The sequence below is a fragment of the Littorina saxatilis genome, linkage group LG6 (assembly GCF_037325665.1).
Source record: "Littorina saxatilis isolate snail1 linkage group LG6, US_GU_Lsax_2.0, whole genome shotgun sequence".
Lineage (NCBI taxonomy): Eukaryota > Metazoa > Mollusca > Gastropoda > Littorinimorpha > Littorinidae > Littorina > Littorina saxatilis.
Window position 1 is genome coordinate 21245439 of NC_090250.1, and position 19910 is coordinate 21265348.

The 19910-nt window shown below is 43.7% G+C and overlaps 2 protein-coding genes across 2 annotated transcripts in view; one reads left to right on the forward strand and one right to left on the reverse strand.

The window, feature by feature from the left end:
• LOC138968732 (cadherin-related tumor suppressor-like) overlaps window positions 1–9085 on the forward strand; it is a 170316-nt gene extending 161231 nt beyond the window's left edge. Inside the window, exons 20-23 of the mRNA XM_070341364.1 lie at window positions 1599–1921; window positions 3186–3397; window positions 4047–4299; window positions 4695–9085. Of these exons, the coding sequence (XP_070197465.1) occupies window positions 1599–1921; window positions 3186–3397; window positions 4047–4299; window positions 4695–6544 (2638 nt within the window). The 3' untranslated portion in view covers window positions 6545–9085. The remainder of the gene's footprint in view (window positions 1–1598; window positions 1922–3185; window positions 3398–4046; window positions 4300–4694) is intronic.
• Window positions 9086–10640: 1555 nt separating this feature from the next.
• LOC138968726 (uncharacterized) overlaps window positions 10641–19910 on the reverse strand; it is a 36364-nt gene continuing 27094 nt past the window's right edge. The window contains exons 7-11 of the mRNA XM_070341358.1: window positions 17911–18131; window positions 17107–17449; window positions 14999–16576; window positions 13813–14044; window positions 10641–12287 (exon numbers count right to left, since the gene is read on the reverse strand). Coding sequence (XP_070197459.1) covers window positions 12008–12287; window positions 13813–14044; window positions 14999–16576; window positions 17107–17449; window positions 17911–18131 — 2654 coding nt within the window. The 3' untranslated portion in view covers window positions 10641–12007. The remainder of the gene's footprint in view (window positions 12288–13812; window positions 14045–14998; window positions 16577–17106; window positions 17450–17910; window positions 18132–19910) is intronic.

Consider the following 19910-nt stretch of genomic DNA (forward strand, 5'->3'; position numbering starts at 1 on the left):
TCCCTCGTCTGTCCCCCTTCCCTGCCCTTTCTTCGTTCTCTTTTACAGAAGAAATTCTCGATACCAAATTGCTTATCTCTCTTTCACAGAAGATATTCTTGATGCCAAATTGCATCCTCTTTCTTTCACAGAAGAAATTCTCGATACCAAATTACATCATCTCTCACAGAAGACAGTAAGCTTACCATGTCTTTTTTAATTTCTTTTTTAATTTTTGAGTCACTTGAGAAAAAGTGACTCTATGTAATCGGTCAGTGTTAGTCTGTCCGGCCGGCCGTCCGTCCGGCCGGCCGTCCGTAGACACCACCTTAACGTTGGACTTTTCTCGGAAACTATCAAAGCGATCGGGCTCATATTTTGTTTAGTCGTGACCTCCAATGACCTCTGCACTTTAACGATGGTTTCGTTGACCTTTGACCTTTTTCAAGGTCACAGGTCAGCGTCAAAGGAAAAATTAGACATTTTATATCTTTGACAAAGTTCATCGGATGTGATTGAAACTTTGTAGGATTATTCTTTACATCAAAGTATTTACATCTGTAGCCTTTTACGAACGTTATCAGAAAAACAAGGGAGATAACTAGCCTTTTCTGTTCGGCAACACACAACTTAACGTTGGGTTTTTCTCGGAAACTATAAAAGTGACCGGGCTCAAATTTTATGTGAACGTGACTCCCAGTGACCTCTACACTTTGACGTCTGCTTTGGTGACCTTTGACCTTTTTCAAGGTCACAGGTATGTCTTGAAGGAAAAAAATTGAAATATCATATCTCTGAAACTATTCATCGGATTTGATTCAAACTTTATAGGATTATTCTTTACATCAAATTATTTACATCTGTATTGTGTTGTGAATAGCAATTTCTTCCTGTCCATCTGATGCCTCATATAATATTCAGAACTGCGAAAGTGACTCGATCGAGCGTTTGCTCTTCTTGTTTTTTATTTTTTTTACAGAATAAGCAATACCGATTTTTTCAAAGAAATATTCGATACCAGAATTGTAGGATCTCTCTCTCACACAAGAAACACTCGGAATAGTCCCGAATTAAATCCGTGGAAGTGGCATTACATACTGAAAGAAGAGCGATCATTTGAGATTCATTCAGTCGGACCAAAGAGTGTATCCGTAGGGATACACTCTTTGGTCGGACGGTGAACCTCACACGGGGCTAGTTCGGGTGATAGCCAAGCACTCCACACCGAATCCTCTCTCTGTCCACAGAAACATGGCCATGAGTTCCAACGAGAAGGGGCAATTCACATAAGTGTTCATTATTAAGAAGCACTCCATACACTATCTTCTCTCTGTCCACAGAAACATCGCCATGAGTTCCAACGAGAAGGGGCAATTCACATAAGTGTTCATTATTAAGAAGCACTCCATACAGTATCCTCTCTCTGTCCACAGAAACATCGCCATGAGTTCCAACGAGAAGGGGCAATTCACATAAGTGTTCATTATTAAGAAGCACTCCATACAGTATCCTCTCTCTGTCCACAGAAACATCGCCATGAGTTCCAACGAGAAGGGGCAATTCACATAAGTGTTCATTAATAAGAAGCACTCCATACAGTATCATCTCTCTGTCCACAGAACCAAAGACATCCAAGGCGTGCGACTGAGCGTGGGCGGCGTGGAAGACTTCAGCTCCATTCTGAGGCTGTCAGGCGACATCCGCAGTCACGACTTCGTGGGCTGCATGCACAGTCTGCGCGTCAACTCCCGCGACATCCTCAACACAGCCAACGCCAGCGGCTACGGCAACATCACCAACACCTGCCCACGACGCGAGGCGGCTGGACTGTGCAAGCCGGATACCTGTGGGACTGGAGCGACCGCCGGGGAGTGCCGAGACCGCTGGTCTGATGTGGAGTGCATGTGTGGCGATGGTGCTACCGGGCCGCGCTGTGAAACTAGTGAGTTGTGTTTTGTTGTTGCTGTGGAAGGTTGTCTTGTGATTGTGGTATTTTGCTGTGGAAGGTTGTCTTGTGATTGTGGTATTTTGCTGTGGAAGGTTGTCTTCTGATTGTGGTATTTTGCAGTGGAAGGTTGTCATGTGATTGTGGTATTTTGCTGTTGAGGGTGGTGTTGTGGTTGTGGTATTTTGCTGTGGAAGGTTGTCTTGTGATTCTGGATGGTGTGGTATTTTGCTGTGGAAGATTGTCTTGTGATTCTGGATGGTGTGGTATTTTGCTGTGGAAGGTTGTCTTCTGATTGTGGTATTTTGCAGTGGAAGGTTGTCATGTGATTGTGGTATTTTGCTGTTGAGGGTGGTGTTGTGGTTGTGGTATTTTGCTGTGGAAGGTTGTCATGTGATTGTGGTATTTTGCAGTGGAAGGTTGTCATGTGATTGTGGTATTTTGCAGTGGAAGGTTGTCTTGTGATTGTGGTATTTTGCAGTGGAAGGTTGTCATGTGATTGTGGTATTTTGCAGGGAAGGTTGTCATGTGATTGTGGTATTTTGCAGTGGAAGGTTGTCATGTGATTGTGGTATTTTGCAGTGGAAGGTTGTCATGTGATTGTGGTATTTTGCAGTGGAAGGTTGTCATGTGATTGTGGTATTTTGCAGTGGAAGGTTGTCATGTGATTGTGGTATTTTGCAGTGGAAGGTTGTCATGTGATTGTGGTATTTTGCAGTGGAAGGTTGTCTTGTGATTGTGGTATTTTGCTGTGGAAGGTTGTCTTCTGATTGTGGTATTTTGCAGTGGAAGGTTGTCATGTGATTGTGGTATTTTGCTGTTGAGGGTGGTGTTGTGGTTGTGGTATTTTGCTGTGGAAGGTTGTCTTGTGATTCTGGATGGTGTGGTATTTTGCTGTGGAAGATTGTCTTGTGATTCTGGATGGTGTGGTATTTTGCTGTGGAACACTGAGATTGTCTCATGTGTTTGGGTGGTTTAGGAGATGGGGAGGGTAGAATGGGCAGCTGGGATTTGCTAGGGAACACATGCGAGTTAAAGTGATTCTGAGATTTGTTCAAGGATTTAATGTTGAAGGGATATTACATTCTCGTACGAGAAAGGGTATGGTTATGGGAATAACTTCATGGTATAAGTCGTTTCTCCACTGAAAATACTGAGATATGAAACAAAGAAATGCAGCTCAGTTACACTTGAATGAAACCCAGCGAGATAGTTAATAACATGCAGGGCAATATTTATAATCTTATTTTGTCTTCCACAGAATATCAGCCGTTTGCTTTTGGAAGCAACGCCCGTGTGACCTACAACACACGTGAGAGCTTCCGCCGTGATCAGTTGCTGCTTAACGCCGCCCGACAACAACGTCGCCGTAGAGCATTGCCGGAATCTAACCTGATGTTGCGCGTCCGCACATCCGAGGAGTCTGGAGTTCTCTTCTCGGCTAGGACTGGTGACAGCAGCTGTATGCTATGGGTGAGTTGAATTTTGTTGTTGTTGTTGTTGTTGTTGTTGTTGTTGTTGTTGTTGTTGTTGTTGTTGTTGTTGTTGTTGTTGTTGTTGTTGTTGTTCTTCTTCTTCTTCTTCTTCTTCTTCTTCTTCTTCTTCTTCTTCTTCTTCTTCTTCTTCTTCTTCTTCTTCTTCTTCTTCTTCTTCTTCTTCTTCTTCTTCTTCTTCTTCTTCTTCTTCTTTTTGCTGTTCTTGTTGTTTTCGTTGTTGTTTTGTTATTTTGTTTTTGTTTGTTATTGTTTTTTTAGCAGCTTTGTTGTTATTTTAGTTTTAATTCACACGAAAACATGACTCATAGTGTTTTTATTTTTGCCTCTATTTAATGAGAGAAACAGAGTATATAATACATACTTTTGCAAAGGGGAATGGAACAAAAATATTGTTTTCCTGAAAGGTTAGGATGTTTGTAAATGAGTCCAAATGAAAAACTGCTCTTGACTGTTGTTGAGGTAGGAGGTGTATCAGTCTCCGAAATAACAAAGGTACTTGGATTCACCATTGCTAAGAGGATGCATCTCTCAAGTAATAAAGCCAATTGAAATCCAACTTTGTCTAGTGGTGTATCTGTGACATATAAGTAATCCATAACTCTCAACACTTTGGTTTCTCTTCATAGTTGGAGGAGGGAGCAGTCAAGTTCGCCATGGCGTCTGGCGAACCCCTCATCCTGGCCGCTGATGTCACCGACTCCTCCTGGCACAACATTTCCCTCACCACCTCCCCCACCAATGTTTCCATGGTGATTGACGGCCAGCGAGGGCTGAGCCAATCGCGTGCCTTCACCTCTGTCTTCCCCTTTGACTCGCTGGACATCGTTGCCATGAGTCTTGGTGGCGCGAGTAACTTACCTGATGGTCGTTCTTTGATTGGTAAGTGTTTGTTTTCTGTTCTACCAACATGTTGTTATTTAATCTATCTGAAATGACAAAAGAACAAGCAAGGTGGGGGAGGGGGAGAGTAAATAAAGTTAGAGAGAGGGAGAGAGAGAGAGAGAGAGAGAGAGAGAGAGAGAGAGAGAGAGAGAGAGAGAGAGAGAGAGAGAGAGAGATTAAAAACTTGAAGCAGGCACTGAAAAGTGCAGTCATTAAAACCGACCAATTTATAACTATAACATTTTCTCATTGTGAACATCGAAAGTGCACTCACCAATGAATAGATCGGAATAATATAACCAAGTGTTTTATTGTGTGTACACTGAAAATGCAAATAGTCCAATCACTGAAATTTACCACATCCTAACCATACGTCATTCGTGATCTTGCAGGCTTCGAAGGCTGCGTGTCAGAGTTCCGCATCAACGGAGACAAGCTGCCCCTCAACGGGTCTTCTGATCGCTACCTCATCGCAGCCACAGGCTCTGTGTCGTCCGGCTGTTCTGCCCTGTGTACCTCCAACCCTTGCGGCGACGGACACGCCTGTCTGCCGGACGGAGAGGTCTACAACTGCAGCGCTGTGGCTGTGGCGGCCGAGGCGGGCTTGGAGCCTGGCATCATCGTCGTCATCGTCTTCTTCATCATCCTGCTCATCGCCATCGTCATCGTCTTCGTCCTCTTCCGCGTGCGGCGAGGCTGGTTCCACAAGTGCCTGCCCGTCAAGGGGGAGGGAGACGCAACAGCCCGCAAGAACAACGCGGCGGCCGGCAGCGGCGGGAAGATGGTGGGCAGCGAGAACAGCCTGCACAGCCACCCCAGCTCGCGCTACGCGGAGAACGCCCAGCAGCTGGAGGAGATGATCATCAGGAACCACATTGCGGAGGAGCTTGCCACCCAGAAGACCAGCTCCCTCACCTCTCAGCGGCCAGACCTCATCGGATCCAACATATCGGGGCTGCCCCAACCCACCCACTTCGCTGACGGCACCATGATCATCGAGAACATCGACGGCAACGACCCTGGTAACGGCGTGGTGATTGGCCTGGTGGGCGAAGACATGCCCGAGCTCTATGACCTGGAGAACGCTTCCTCCATCGCTCCCTCCGACTCGGACGTCATCCAGCACTACCAGCGCTTCCGCCACGGCAACGAGCTAAAGGCGCACCTCAACAACCACCACCACCACCACAACCACCCGCAGCGCTACAACCCGGCACTTGCTGCTCAGTTCAAGGATGGCGCTCACCAGCGACAGAGCCCCGTGTCGGTGACGGGGTCTGCGCTGTCCATGCCGGCACGCAACTCGCCCCTGGTGGTGCCTGGCCAGTCGGGGAGACCTAGCTCCGCCCTGGCCGCCCTGCACCACGCCCCTCACGTCAACAGGGACAGCCCGCGGGTCCGGGCCAGCCCCCTGACCCAGCTCAACAGCAGCCACTCGCACGGCAGCAACTCAGCCCACTCTCTGGGCAGTCACCACTCGCATAGCTCCTCCTCCTCCACCAACCCCCACCAGCACAACGGTCACGGCCCCCCGCGCGCCGGCCACAAGAAGGGGGGAGGCGGGAGGTACCAGCGTGGACTGACGGTGGACGAGGTCAACCGCCTCAACGCCCGTGCAGACCTGAAAAACACCGCCAGCATGCTGGAGGCTGTGTCTTCTTCCAGCGAGGACCCCCGGGGCCAGCGAGGACCCCGCCCCCACCCCCACCACGCCCACCACCCCCACCATCACCAGCCCCACCCCGTGCCCCATCTCTCACACAACCACAACCTCAACAACCACCACCTGTCCCGGCTGCGGCCAGAAGAGAACATTGAAAGCAACGTTCTGCTGGAGCCCCCGGATTCCAGTTCCAGCGACTCCGGGGCCAACGATTCCTTTACCTGCTCCGAGTTTGAGTACGAGAACGACCGCAGTGCTAGGCTCGATCCGCCTAGCTCTATGATGTTCTCCAAACTGCCCGAGGTGGACGAGGACGAACTCCCGGGCAACACCGGCCGGCACAGAGACGGTCGCAACTCTAACGGGGATTCTGGTGGAAGCACCAACGCCTCGGACGATGTTCCAGGCGGCTCGAACCCCTTGCCGCCTCAAGGGGGTGCGTTAGACTTTGACAGCTTGTTGGACCTAGGCCCTAACTTTGACAAGCTGGTGGGTGTGTTTAAAGACATCGCACTCCTGCCTGATTCCAGCCACAACGTGGAGGGAACCACAGGCAATGACTATGAAGAGTACGTGTAATTTGGTGTGCTCGTGTTACGGATTGTGCAGTGGATACAAGTTTTTCTTTTATGTGTGCGAGAGTGTGCATGCGGTGTATGATGCCTCGTTTGATGACGGTGTATATATATATATATATATATGGGCCAAAAATACGGTCCAGGTGCCACTTGTGGGCAGATGTGCTCTTGTGAACTTAAAAACAGTATCTTAGAGGTGCTGCTGTTGGAACAAGCGTGAAAAATAAAAACAGTGTTTTGGAAAATACACAATTCGGTGGCAACTGAACAGTGATATGCCAGAGTAGATGACATCAATCAAACTTGCAGGGGCGCCAGTATGTTTGAATGTAACGTGTGAATCAAAGACTCGAATCAAACCATATTGGAGGTGTCTTTTTATCCAGTGAATGCGTGCGTGGTTACTTCTGTTATGTTTGACGGTATGCTTTTCTTTGCCTTGGAAAGTTTGTTTTATAAAGTGCTTAATTCAAGGCCCCTCAGGCTTTGTGCGTGTGTAGCTCTGTTGAATTACCAATGCATGACTTGCAGTAGAGATCTCAAATGGACGACTTATGACCATCAGGAGTTGTCCACATTTATGTTAGTAGGTGTGACAGTTTTCTGAAACAGTGAAGTTTTAAAGTAGGTTGATTTTGTGATGACTATAGTTATCACTGAATTTGTTAAAAAAAAGTTTTTTAACATTATTTTTATTTACTTGTTTATATGTTTTGCTGATATTTGACTGGATCTAAAGATTTTGGTGACGTGTGTGGCCTAAAAAGCCAATTCTTTGAACTGTCAGTGTTACGTTGATATTTGTTCCTCAAATCAAAACTCGTCATTTATAGTTCTTCTTTAGCAAATTGTTAAAAAGCAGTCTGTATATTTTGTAGCTCATCACTTTAGTTTTATCGTCTCCAAAACGTACGGTATGAATGAGTGACTAATTAACTATGACACGACGAAAAATTGGAAACTGAGGAGTTTACTGTGTGTTGTACTAAAACAGCTAAAAGTTTTGTCGACATGATTCGTCTGGCTCAAGACGTGCATTGATGTTTCTAGGAATGCCTGAAGTTCCTCGTCGTGCATGTTGAAAGTCTCAGCGAATCTTTGACTGTTATTGGTTTTTAGTTATCTCTAGACATGAAAACAGAGACTTACTTTTGATGCTAATCACATGGCACCCCCCCCCCCCCCCAGCATTTCTCAGTAATAAACACAATAATTTTCTTGTGTATCTTTTTAAGTTTCCCAGGACGTTTCCACATAAACCCAAAGATTGTAAATGTAGAACTAATTATATAAAGTGTGTCCTTTTTGTTGTTTTTGTTTTCGTTTTTTGAGTGAATTTGAACGTGAACCGCAATTGACATATTTACGCTTGACTGACACTTTGATGACTCAGACTCAAGGCTTTCATGCGGACGCATCGCCGTAAAAATCAACAGGTGTTCTTATCATTCCATTGTACTTTGTAATGATGCGTTTGTGAGATGTTTTTTTAATGAAGCTTGCTTGAGCTCCGGACTAGAACTAACAAGGCAAGATCTGGCTTGTTCTGCCTGGTGATGAGATTTTGATATCTATATCTATACATATACCCGAGGTTGAGAGGGAGGGAGAGAGAAAGAGAGAGAGAGAGAGAGAGAGAGAGAGAGAGAGAGAGATTGTGTGTTAGTGTGTGTGTGTGTGTGTGTGTTTGTGTTTGTGTATTTGTGTGTGTGTATTACTGTGTGTGTATTACTGTGTGTTTAAGAGAGAGAGAGAGAGAGAGAGAGAGAGAGAGAGAGAGAGAGAGAGAGAGAGAGAGAGAGAGAGAGAGAGAGAGAGATGCTAAGGTAATTTAATCCTAGTGTTACTTTATCCGAGAAGGAGAAGCTGCATTGTGTCTTGCCAGGTTCGAGTGCAACTCCGTTCGTCTGTTTTCCGGGAAGATTTGTTATTACAGTTTTATTTTTAAAGTGTAAAGTGTCTTTCTTCTGCAGAAAAGATACCAGTCCTATTCTTAACACACATTTATTTTGTTTTCCGTTGTCCATTGAGGTGAAAGGCAAACAAAGAAAAAAGAAAGAAGTGAAATAAGTTCACACAAAGTAAAGCAATTTAAGTCACATAGGAATGTTGCCAGACAAATTCCGAAAACCAAACATTTTAATGAAATGCAGCCGTTTGCTGTTCCTGTTTCTTAATTTTGCTTTTTAGTTTAGACAAGGTAGATTTTTTGGCTTTACTGTGTAACTTTGATCAGATTAGCATTGCTAGTCTAAAGTACAATCATTCTAGACTGACAGTTACTTGAAAATCATGCGATAAATTATTATCTCTGTTTATCAATTTGTGTGATAGGTAGTATAGTTTTTTTTCTTCTGGAAACCTGTAGTTGAAAGTGAGAACATTGTCTATGCATTGCTTTTTCCGTATATCATTTTGCCTTTGTACTTTCTGTCCAGATGCAAAACTACGATTACATTGTAAGCCAAATGATGATGAATGTCATGAAAAGCCTTTTTGTATTATTGAAGAAAGAAAAATACAATGACATTTGAAACATAAACATTCTGTTGTTATTTTGTGTTATTTGATTGTTCATACTGATGTGCATGTGTGTGTGTGTGTGTATCCGTATCTGTGTCTGTGTTTATGTTTGTCTGCCTGTCCTTCTGTCTTTCTGTGTCTGTACGTATGTGTGTCATCCTGTATTGGCTCCAAAAGTGTACGTGATAATACATAAATCAAATAATAATACATAAATAACACGTTCTCAGTGATGAAAGGTAAATGCATGCACTCAGAAATGTGTAATCAAGGTCAATAAACAGGAAATCATGAAAACGACCAGAATGAATGAATGGATGAGCGCATCATATGTGGACTTGTGACTGACTGACTGACTATTAGGACTATTAGGGTTTAACGTCCTCTTAGACCAGTGGGCCTATATTGGGACAGGTATTGGCAATACGCTGAGGATATGGTGTGATACTTTGACTCGAACAAGCCCGCTGTGGCTGTCTTCTTCGACACACCAGCATTGGGTTTGTCTCGTCAAAGTATCGAAATACGATCATGATAATCAGAGACGATAGATGATGCATGCGTGTCTTCGTCACGGTTTTCCAAGCCCTGAGACTTTCGCTGTGAACTTGGGATCTTTTTCGTGCGCATGTGTGCACACGGGGTGTTCGGACACCGAAAAGAGTCTGCAGAAAGTTGACTCCGAGAAATAAATCTCTCGCCGAACGTTGGGTTCGAACTCACGCTGATAGCGACCAACTGGATACAAAGCCAGCGCGCTACCAACTGAGCTACTTCCCCGCCCTTGTGGACTTGTGTTTGCATCGTAACATGCAGGTCATTTTGATTCTTTTGTCTGTGATCTTTGTTTTATTTCTTTGTTTCTTTCTTCAATCTTAACAACAAAAACAACAACAACAACAGCAACCACCACCAACACAACAACAACCAGGAGCCAACCAAGCCTGCAGCTAAACAATAAAAACTCGCCGTTATTATTTTCTTTACCATTGTTTTTGTACACCATTCGTGAAACAGCGCGACAAATGCACCTTACAATCTTCCAAACTGCTAGTTACGTGTTTCTGCCGTCAAAGTAAAGGTGTTTGATGTTGTGTCAGTGTAACACATGTAAGAAGAAGGATTGTTAAATATAGTCAATGGTTGATAAAAAAAAAGGCAGAATTTGCTCTAAAATCATTACAGGGGAAGCAGCTCAGGATATATTGCTCCTTTGGCAGTTAGTCCCCTTGTGTTTTCGTGTACACGTGCATGGCAGTGTGACCGTGAGTGTGTGTTTGTATGTGTGTCACACAGTGTGTGTGTGTGTGTGTGTGTGTGTGTGTGTGTGTGTGTGTGTCTGCGTATGTGTGTCACACAGTGTGTGTCTGTGTGTGTATGTGTGTGTGTGTGTGTGTGTGTGTGCGTGTGTGTGTGTGTGTGTGCCGTCACGTTGTGCCACGGTGTGTGTGTGTGTGTGTGTGTGTGTGTGTGTGTGATTGTGTTTATCTGTGTGTTTATCTGTGTGTTTGTGTTTGTGTGTGTGCATGCGCGCGCTCATGCTTCCACGGGAAGCTGTTTGGTCACACTCTAACACTCTCTTTCAAATATAAAAGTTGTGGATAGGTTCAATAATAATATCGTTTGATTCAGACCAATCAGTTCAAAAAGAAACACGTCTCTGTTTAATTTGTACAGTACGCTAATCTTTTACGAACAAAGAAATCAGCACAATGCGTTTGAATGGGTCACCCCACCCCCGTCCCCATCCATCGAGCCGGTGCTACCAGAGACATGTATATTATATCTCTGCTACTACTTGCCACTTCGAGTTTGCAGGCGAAGCATTATCGGGGGAGGGGAAGTAATTCAGGATAGTGTCTAGGTTGTGCACTTAAGGTAGCTACTTCCCTTGGATATTTCCCTGTTTTTGTACATTGAACGCGCTGATGATCTGGTGTTACGGAAAATAGGTTTATAGGTGAAACATTTAATCAAATACTTTAAAAATACATCAGTGTGTTGATTGAATAATTTACCTTTTTTTGATGATTATTAATCTAATGAATAAACTCAACACGATGGGTAGAAAGGATGTGGGTGGTTTCAGATGATGATTTTCAATGCGGACAAACATTGTCGTATTTGTTGCTTTTGCAAAGTAAAAGCAGTTCTCCTGCACGGTAGCATTATTTGTAACACAAAATCTTCTGGTATAACTTTGAAAGCGATTTAAGGGCCCTTTTTTCTCAGGTATTATACATTTGAACCTTTACCGATGGCTTGGGTGGATCAAGTTATACATGTACGTCGAAACAGGGCGAAAGTATATATATATGGAATATAGAAGTTGTCGCTAGAGGTATTACACCTTCAGGCACCCCATATACTGATACACTTTTTTTTTAATTGTATCCAACACCTGCATGCTAGTCGCAGTCGAAGAGCTATCATTGAAAGCTCGTAAAAGCAATCATGTATAATATAATTATAACCTCATAAAAGTTCAGCACAGCCAAACTTTTTTTCTCATCATGATTCGATAACACAAAGATGGCATCGCCCGCGTCTTGCCAGCGAGGTTCTTGCAAGATTTTCAGATAAGTTCGTAATCTGTATTCATAAATGTGTATCTGTCTGTCCACTTCAAGACTACTTGGTCGAAGGTCAGTAAGTGTAACGTTTTGTTTTGTCATAAATTAGATGTTCCAATAATCTATCATTCGTGTTTTGTTTTTATTCATCATGTTATATATTTATTTTCTTTGGCAACTTGACTTGGCCAAATTGACCATGACATTTTCTGCAATTTTCGAAAGTTTTCGACAATTTTTGGCGTCATCTTTCTCCTACCTTAGAAAAGTTTAGCCTTCCGGTCGAATTGAGGAAACCGTTTTCGGTAATTTGAAATAATGTTCGATGTCTCTCAGATTTCCAATGGCATCTCTGCTCGTTCATATCTTCATCCTATGATAGGTACGTCAGGTGCCTGGTACTCCTCGAATGAATTCACTTCACAATTGCCGTCAGAGCGAAAAACATTGACGTAACCGCAGCGAGCAAAATGATTGGTCGAGCCACGGGCAGGGGGCGGCGGGTAGGAACCGGAACCGGAACATGCATGTTCCATGATGCCGCGTTCCCAGTGGCTGGTGGTTGAAAAACCTTTGACCTCGAAGAAACCGTTTTCGGTTTGACTGCAGTCCATGTCTACGTCGAGAAGCCAGTAGTGCTCTCCGTATCTGGAATAAACAAAGACACGTGTTACTGTGAACGAGTTGCACCTTCAGTTCGTATGACGGGTATCCATGTCTTGGTATGCAGAAAATCCTCTTAACAATGCAATATCTGTCCAGACATCCGTTCACTACATGAATGAATATTGAGTGAATTGTGCGTGCAGTTCAGATTGTGTTATTTAATTACAATGTAAAACAAGAAGAGCAAACGCTCGATCGAGTCACTTTCGCAGTTCTGAATATTATATGAGGCATCAGATGGACAGGAAGAAATTGCTATTCACAACACAATGAGTCACGTTCACATAAAATTTGAGCCCGGTCACTTTTATAGTTTCCGAGAAAAGCCCAACGTTAAGTTGTGTGTTGCCGAACAGAAAAGGCTAGTTATCTCCCTTGTTTTTCTGATAACGTTCGTAAAAGGCTACAGATGTAAATACTTTGATGTAAAGAATAATCCTACAAAGTTTCAATCACATCCGATGAACTTTGTCAAAGATATAAAATGTCTAATTTTTCCTTTGACGCTGACCTGTGACCTTGAAAAAGGTCAAAGGTCAACGAAACCATCGTTAAAGTGTAGAGGTCATTGGAGGTCACGACTAAACAAAATATGAGCCCGATCGCTTTGATAGTTTCCGAGAAAAGATATAAAATGTCTAATTTTTCCTTTGACGCTGACCTGTGACCTTGAAAAAGGTCAAAGGTCAACGAAACCATCGTTAAAGTGTAGAGGTCATTGGAGGTCACGACTAAACAAAATATGAGCTCGATCGCTTTGATAGTTTCCGAGAAAAGTCCAACGTTAAGGTGGTGTCTACGGACGGCCGGCCGGCCGGCCGGCCGGCCGGACGGCCGGCCGGCCGGCCGGACAGACTAACACTGACCGATTACATAGAGTCACTTTTTCTCAAGTGACTCAAAAAACAAACTGTCGGGGGTGTTTCTAGGTTGGTATTGGTATCATTTATAGTCCTGTGAGGTTACATTCATGGAAATTCGGGCTGCTTTCTCCCTGGCGAAAGCGAGCTGCCATACAGTATACAGCGCTACCATTTTCCCCCTGCATACATGTATTCGTGTTTCCAAGCCCTGAGACTTTCTATGTGAACTTGGGATCTTTATCGTGCGCATTCGTGCACACGGGTTTGTTCGGGCAACGAAGAGAGACTGGGAAATAAATCCCTCGCCGAACGTGGGGGTCGACTGGTTTCAAGCCAGCGCAACTCTAACCGCTTTTATGTGCCGGCATAGAGCACCATCACAGATGAAATGTTTACCAACAAGAGCACATAGCGACTTACGAGAAAGTTCTCTTAGCAATGCAAGATTCGTCCAGATATCGGTTCCCGTGAATAGATATCGAGTTCAATGCGCAATTTAGATTGTATTCTTTCATTAATTTGTAAAAAATAAAAAATGAATAATACAAAAAATAAAAATTTTAAAAAAGTTTCAGAACTGTCGGGGTTGTCTCTTATCCGCAAAATAAGATATCTGGCTATTTGGACACGTTTCTTTCTCGTACCGGTTAAACGTGCTGTATCCTTTTTGCCCCGCAACGTTGGTAGTCCAGATGCCAGGGCTCCCTTGTGCTTCCCGACCCTTGAAGCGGCCTTGTTCCGACTCGGCACCATACCAGTCCAAACGGGAATCCCCTCTCCGCCAGGCATTGTACTCGTCCAGTTGATGAGAAGTCCCTTCGTCTCTGTCCCGTATCGATATTGCGCAGGGGTCTGACTCGGCATCTTCCACACAACCTGGGCACAATAATGATAATATTAATAGAGTAAGCCTACTGTTCACACAGAGGTAAGAAAAGACCATGTTGAAACGTCGAACGCTGAAGAAGAAGAAGAAACGTCGTGGAGAGGGCTATGCTTTGGCAGTTATGTGGGGCTTTAAGAAACATGTATGTATTTAGCTGTGTTTTGAAAGGCTACTTGAATTACGTATAGAATTTGGAAGTGTTTTCCACACGGTAGGAACTTGATGCCTGAAAGATCTTCCACCAGATTGTTTTGCCCTCGCCTTTGAGATGCGGAGGATTATTTCAGAGGAGGATCTGAGGGTACGGGATGACTCGTAGATACCAAGGGAATTGGACAATTTGAAAATAACGTGAGGATATACACCAGCCACAGGTAATTTGATTGGTTGCATCTTTGCGATGCAGGAATGACCCTTGTGAATAAAAATCCCGGAAATAATTCTGACAAGTTAGTATTGGCTGAGGAAAGTTGCTTTTCCTTGGAAAAAGAAAGGCAAACAAACCGACGTTACAAAATAGGCCAATCATTATCGAGTGGAGTAACTTACACGTGCTCGCTTACAACGTTTAGAAACAATTTGTTCACGCGCTAATGATTGGCGCAGAATTTCACGCAAGTTTGGTTGCCCCCCCCCCTTTTTTTTTACAGGGAGAAGCAACCAATTGCAGCCCATAAAAAACCTGTAGTTAATTCCGAACATTATCTATAATACCCACCTTCTCTGTGCAAATAGCCAACAGCCTCAAAGCTTGTGGTATGTGTCTGATGGGTATTTTTTTATATTCCATGTTAAAACACACACACACACACACACACACACACACACACACACACACACACACACAACCACAACCGCACAACCACACCACCACCACTACCACCACTTCTTCTACCACCACCATCATCATCAACAATGAACCCCAAGTATACAATTCGACTGACCTTCGCGATAGTGGGCATCAACCCCACCCCTGAAGAAGACGTACTCCCCTACGTTGGTTCTCCAGTGCAGCAACACTACCGTTCTTTTGTACGGTGATGATGTCGTCGCCAATACAGTTGTTGTCGGCGTCGTCAGTGATGACGTCATTGTTGTTGGAATCGAAGATGACGCCGGCATGACTTCCGTAACAGTTGTCACTGAGGTTGGCCTTGCTATGGTTGACGTTTGTTGAAACCCTGCAGTAGCGGATAACGACAATGACGACATAACCGATGATGTCACAACTGTACCTGGTGAGACTTGGAGAATGTTCGTGCCAGCTATCATAGATGATGTCTTTCCAGCCGTTGCTGACGTCATATCTGATGCCGTCAGAGTTGTCGTTACTGCCGCATAGTGAACGTTAGTGCCAGATATCGCAGATGACGTCAAACTTTCTCGAACACTCGAATAAGCGTATGTTGCCGTTCCTGGTATTTTTGACAACACATGTGTAGGCTCTATAGAATAGCTGTGAGAGTTTGCCTGGGAAGCAGCCACTTGTGACGAAGGTAGCAAGTATTCGGTGTAAGGATTGCTGGACAGAGTATACATCGTCGTTGATGTCTTAAGTGACAGTGCTTGTGTAGGTTCAACAGAAAATCTGTCAGTAACTGCAGGGAAAACTACTTGTGACAAACTTACAAGGTATTCAGTGTTTAGACGTTCAGACGGAGTGGCTGAAGGACGCGGGGAGTAATACGAATCTGGGACCACAGAGGAGTGCAACACAGGGGTGTGCAGGTGCAAACCGAGAGAGTTGCTGGAATCGACTGCAGAATGAGACAAACAATGATGAGGTTCAACACTCATGGTGACCTCTATGGGAATATTTGTGCCCAGAAGGTGAGACTGTGAGCTTTGCATCGTAGAATCCAAACTTCCAAAAGCAGTTTGCATTACCATACTTTCGCCCGCCGAGAAACGAAGGTCGCTTTGACTTGCGCCAATGTTCTGAGAGTAAATGGTCCTGGACTTGCCTTCTGAAGCCTCAAGACCAGATAGACGTGAGCGCATGATATCGGACTGAAACAAGACAGACCTGTCAACAGAAGGGTGAAGACTTGTTGCATAGGGCACTGTGTTCGTAGTGTCATCCATCCAAGACCTTTGTCCGTGGTAAACAGACTGCAACAAATCTCGTGAAATATCCACAGAAGAAGCAGACCCAGCATACTGAGAATCTACAGCTTCTGGGTAAGAGCTCGGAAGATTGTTAATGCCAGCTGCTACTGAGAACAGAAGAAAGTCCGTGCTGTATTGGTACCACTCGGATGTTGCAAGAATCTTGGACATGAGATCAATGTTTACTGTGCGCGTCGGAACAATTTTGGACATCAGGTCATTTTCTGCCTGTGACGGGACTATCATGGAAATAAGATGGCTGTTTTCTGCCTGCGATGGGACAGCTGTGATCAAAACAGCAGTAGCACCGTTAGTATCCGTCAAGCTTATATCGGGGGCATGGGTAACTGGTGATGTGTCAATAGATGACCTTGGCAAAAGATTGCTTACAACACTGTCAGAAGCTGTCCAATCTGAAACAAATCAAATCGCTCATTGTTAAAAAAGCAATCAATGAAATGCCTGTTTTTACAATCAAATTAGTTCATCTCAGCTTGGTCCAGCTCTATTCACTCCAGTTCAGTTCATTTCAGTTCAGTACAGTTCAGCTGGGCGCTCAGTTTAAAAAAAAAGCGTTGCTCAATCCACTAACGTTCAAAAGTCCAAAACCGATTTAATTTGCAATGTTATTACTTTTCTTCTTTTGTGTGTTGCGCTTTAAAGGGGGGGGGGGGGGGGGGCTAGATACAAGGGTACTCTTGATAATTTACATTTGGTGTATTACGGTTGTTGGTTTTATCCGTGAGTAGTACATTCTAAATCCTAACAAAATTTACAAAAAGAAAAACACTTTCAACCTAAGTTACACGGACGGGATAGGAACATTGTTTCGCGATGATGAGTGACAATGTACTCCGTAGTCCATGGCAAAGATAAAAAAACAAAAAAACATAGAAATTACAAGTCACACGAAAAGTATGGTACGAGTTGTCTTTATTCGTACCTGAGAGGACCGCAATGATGGGGTTGACATTTTCGTCCAAATCCAGACGCACAGACCCATAACTATCCACCGTCACGGTGCGCTGGCACTGAGTGATGACGTCACAGTAACGCCCAGGGGGAAGTCCTGTTCCGACGTCACCAACGTAACTCCTTTTTGACGTCATTGCAAAGAAGCCCACGTCACCGCGAGAGAAAGCGACGAAATCTGAGTTGTCAGTCCAGTGGTTGACATCAGTACCGTTGACCCGGTTTCTGAAGTGGACCATATGAACGATCTCGGGCCACCGGTGTTCACACACCCAACCTCCCCCACAGGATCCGTCCTCCAGAATGGAAATATCCTGAAATGTCGAGGAATCAGTTCGGCAATTGATTCAATATTACACTATGAGAACATCGGGTTTGATGCGATGTCTTAGACGCCTAATGTCAAAAGGAATTGTGTGTCTTTATTTGGACATTAATTGAATTGAAAGATAATTGGAGACATGTGAGTTCCTATGCAACTGATTGAAGTCCGATGATGTTGCTTGGTGACGTCATTGGATTACGAGTTATCTCAGAAGTCGCTAGAAATGGGTTACGTAATTTAAATGAAAATAAAAATAAATAAAATATATAAATACAATGTAAACAACAAAGTGACTGTGGGTGAGGTTATCACATTTTAAAAAACAAAATAATTCTGTACTCACCAATACAAGGACAGCAAATAAAATACTAAATCAAATTTTCGCTTATGGAATAAGTGAATAAGAATAAATAAAATGTTTTAACGAAATAAGGTAGCCGTCACAATTACGCTATGGGCCGTTGTTTTCCTAGGTGGCCCGGCATCTGCATCAGTAAAGTTGTAACTGCTCATGAGTCTGACGAATCCGTAGTTGTAGGCCAAAGTGAAGGCCGTTGCCATGGTGTACAGTTTAGGTTCCTTGAAACTCATCTGTGGAACTCCCACTTGATGCTTTCGCTGTGTTTCGTGGTTGTCAACAAAAACCAGTGCGTGGTCAGACGCTGCGACACCTGTGAATCAATTAGTTCTGTTACAGTTGGACCCACGTTTTCAGATACCCCGTTTAAAGACACATACACACACACACCCTTTTTTTTCCTTTTTTTTTAATTTTTTTTTTTTACATTAAAGGTCCTCGTCTACATTTTCTGACAGAAATTGAGATTTGACCGCTAAAATGTTTAATCCATTCACTAACACTTTCAAAAAAACACCCCCCTCCGATCAGAAAGGACGGAGCAAGTGTAGCCGTTTGAAAATTCATTGATGTATTCCATTGTAGTAGGATATCCTTATTTGGAACATAATCGTAGTAGGATATCCTTATTTGGAACATAATGTAAAGCGGAAGTTTTCAAAGTGCTCAACCACCCAGAATTCCTAGCGGTGAGCAGCCGCTGGCTTGACGAAAGTTCTCTGGCAAGTTCTTTTTATCAATTATGTAATACATTCTTGTCGTATAAGACTTTTAAGTGGCTGCAAACAAGGCTTCATTATGCAACAAAACAGTTTCAAGCAATGTGTTTGCTCTGTTCACGTACTGTGTTCGTCATTCGTAGATTTTAAATCTTAGCCGAGTTGACGCATTTCAGGGAACCTCTCAAAAGTCAGATTTACGCTTTCAGCATTGCACATCACGGTACTTTGTTTTATGGCGGTTTACAAAGAGGCTCTGCTTAATGATTCGGTTCAGGAATTAAGGAGTCATCATAAAAATAAAGCAAAAGCATAGGTCTAACGCTAACTGAATGTTTCGAGAGGCACAGTTCCGACACAGTGACACACGTACACTGACAATGAAATCTAAAACGCTTGCAATCGATCTAAATTTGTATTTCTGCACACACAAAACATTTCGACTACAAAATAAGGATCGGAATAAAAAAAAAAAAGGTCTTTTCCAACAAGAGTCCTTGATTTGTGTGCTTTCATTTATAATGAGTTTACGCCGGTAGACTACTACCCGCAACATCGATGTCAGAATCGCCATTGATTTTCCTGCAAGACTGACTAACAACTACAGATCTAACTGAATCAGTTGAATCAGAGATCTAGATTCTCCGGTCGAATCTTAGAATGCAGCTGGTTTTTATTTTTGTATTTCTTAGGTCTATATGTGTGTGCCGTATGTGTGTAAAATGTGCGTGTGCGTGCGTATGTCTGTAGATGTGTGTGTGCATGTGTGTGTACGTAGATGCGTGCGTACGCGCGTGCGTGCGTGTGTCAGTGTGTGTGTGTGTGACATTCACGTGGTAGTACGAGTGATTGAGTGAATCGGAGTATCTGTACGTGTTTGTTTTCTTATACCTGATCATGTTTTCTTATACCTGATCATGTTTTAGACGATTCATGTATGCATTTATAGTTCTTAAAAATGCCAAACGTGTAACTCATTTAGTCATTATACATTTGCCCCTTATGGCATAAATAAACTAACACTGTACTGTATTGCATGGTAGGTATAAGCCACGTATTTTATTCAGTTATGATTCATGTCCGTCAAGTATAACCGTTTGTCCATGTCTTTTAACAGTTTTGTTTTGTTGTTTCTTTTTTTTCTGCAAAAGCTGTCCATTTCGATACTCAGGTCGAACAAAGTACGCTTATCTCATGTCTCAACTCTGAGCTAAACATCGTCTCCACCGGTCAGAAGAGGCAGGGCAGGGCCAGCAGGTGCGGCAGTGTTACATTGTTTGTCAGCGCAATCGGGAATCAAGGACACAGAGTCCGCATGCGGACAGCAACTCAAGAAGCTGCCGCCAAGAGTTATCGGGAAGAAAGATCCAGTC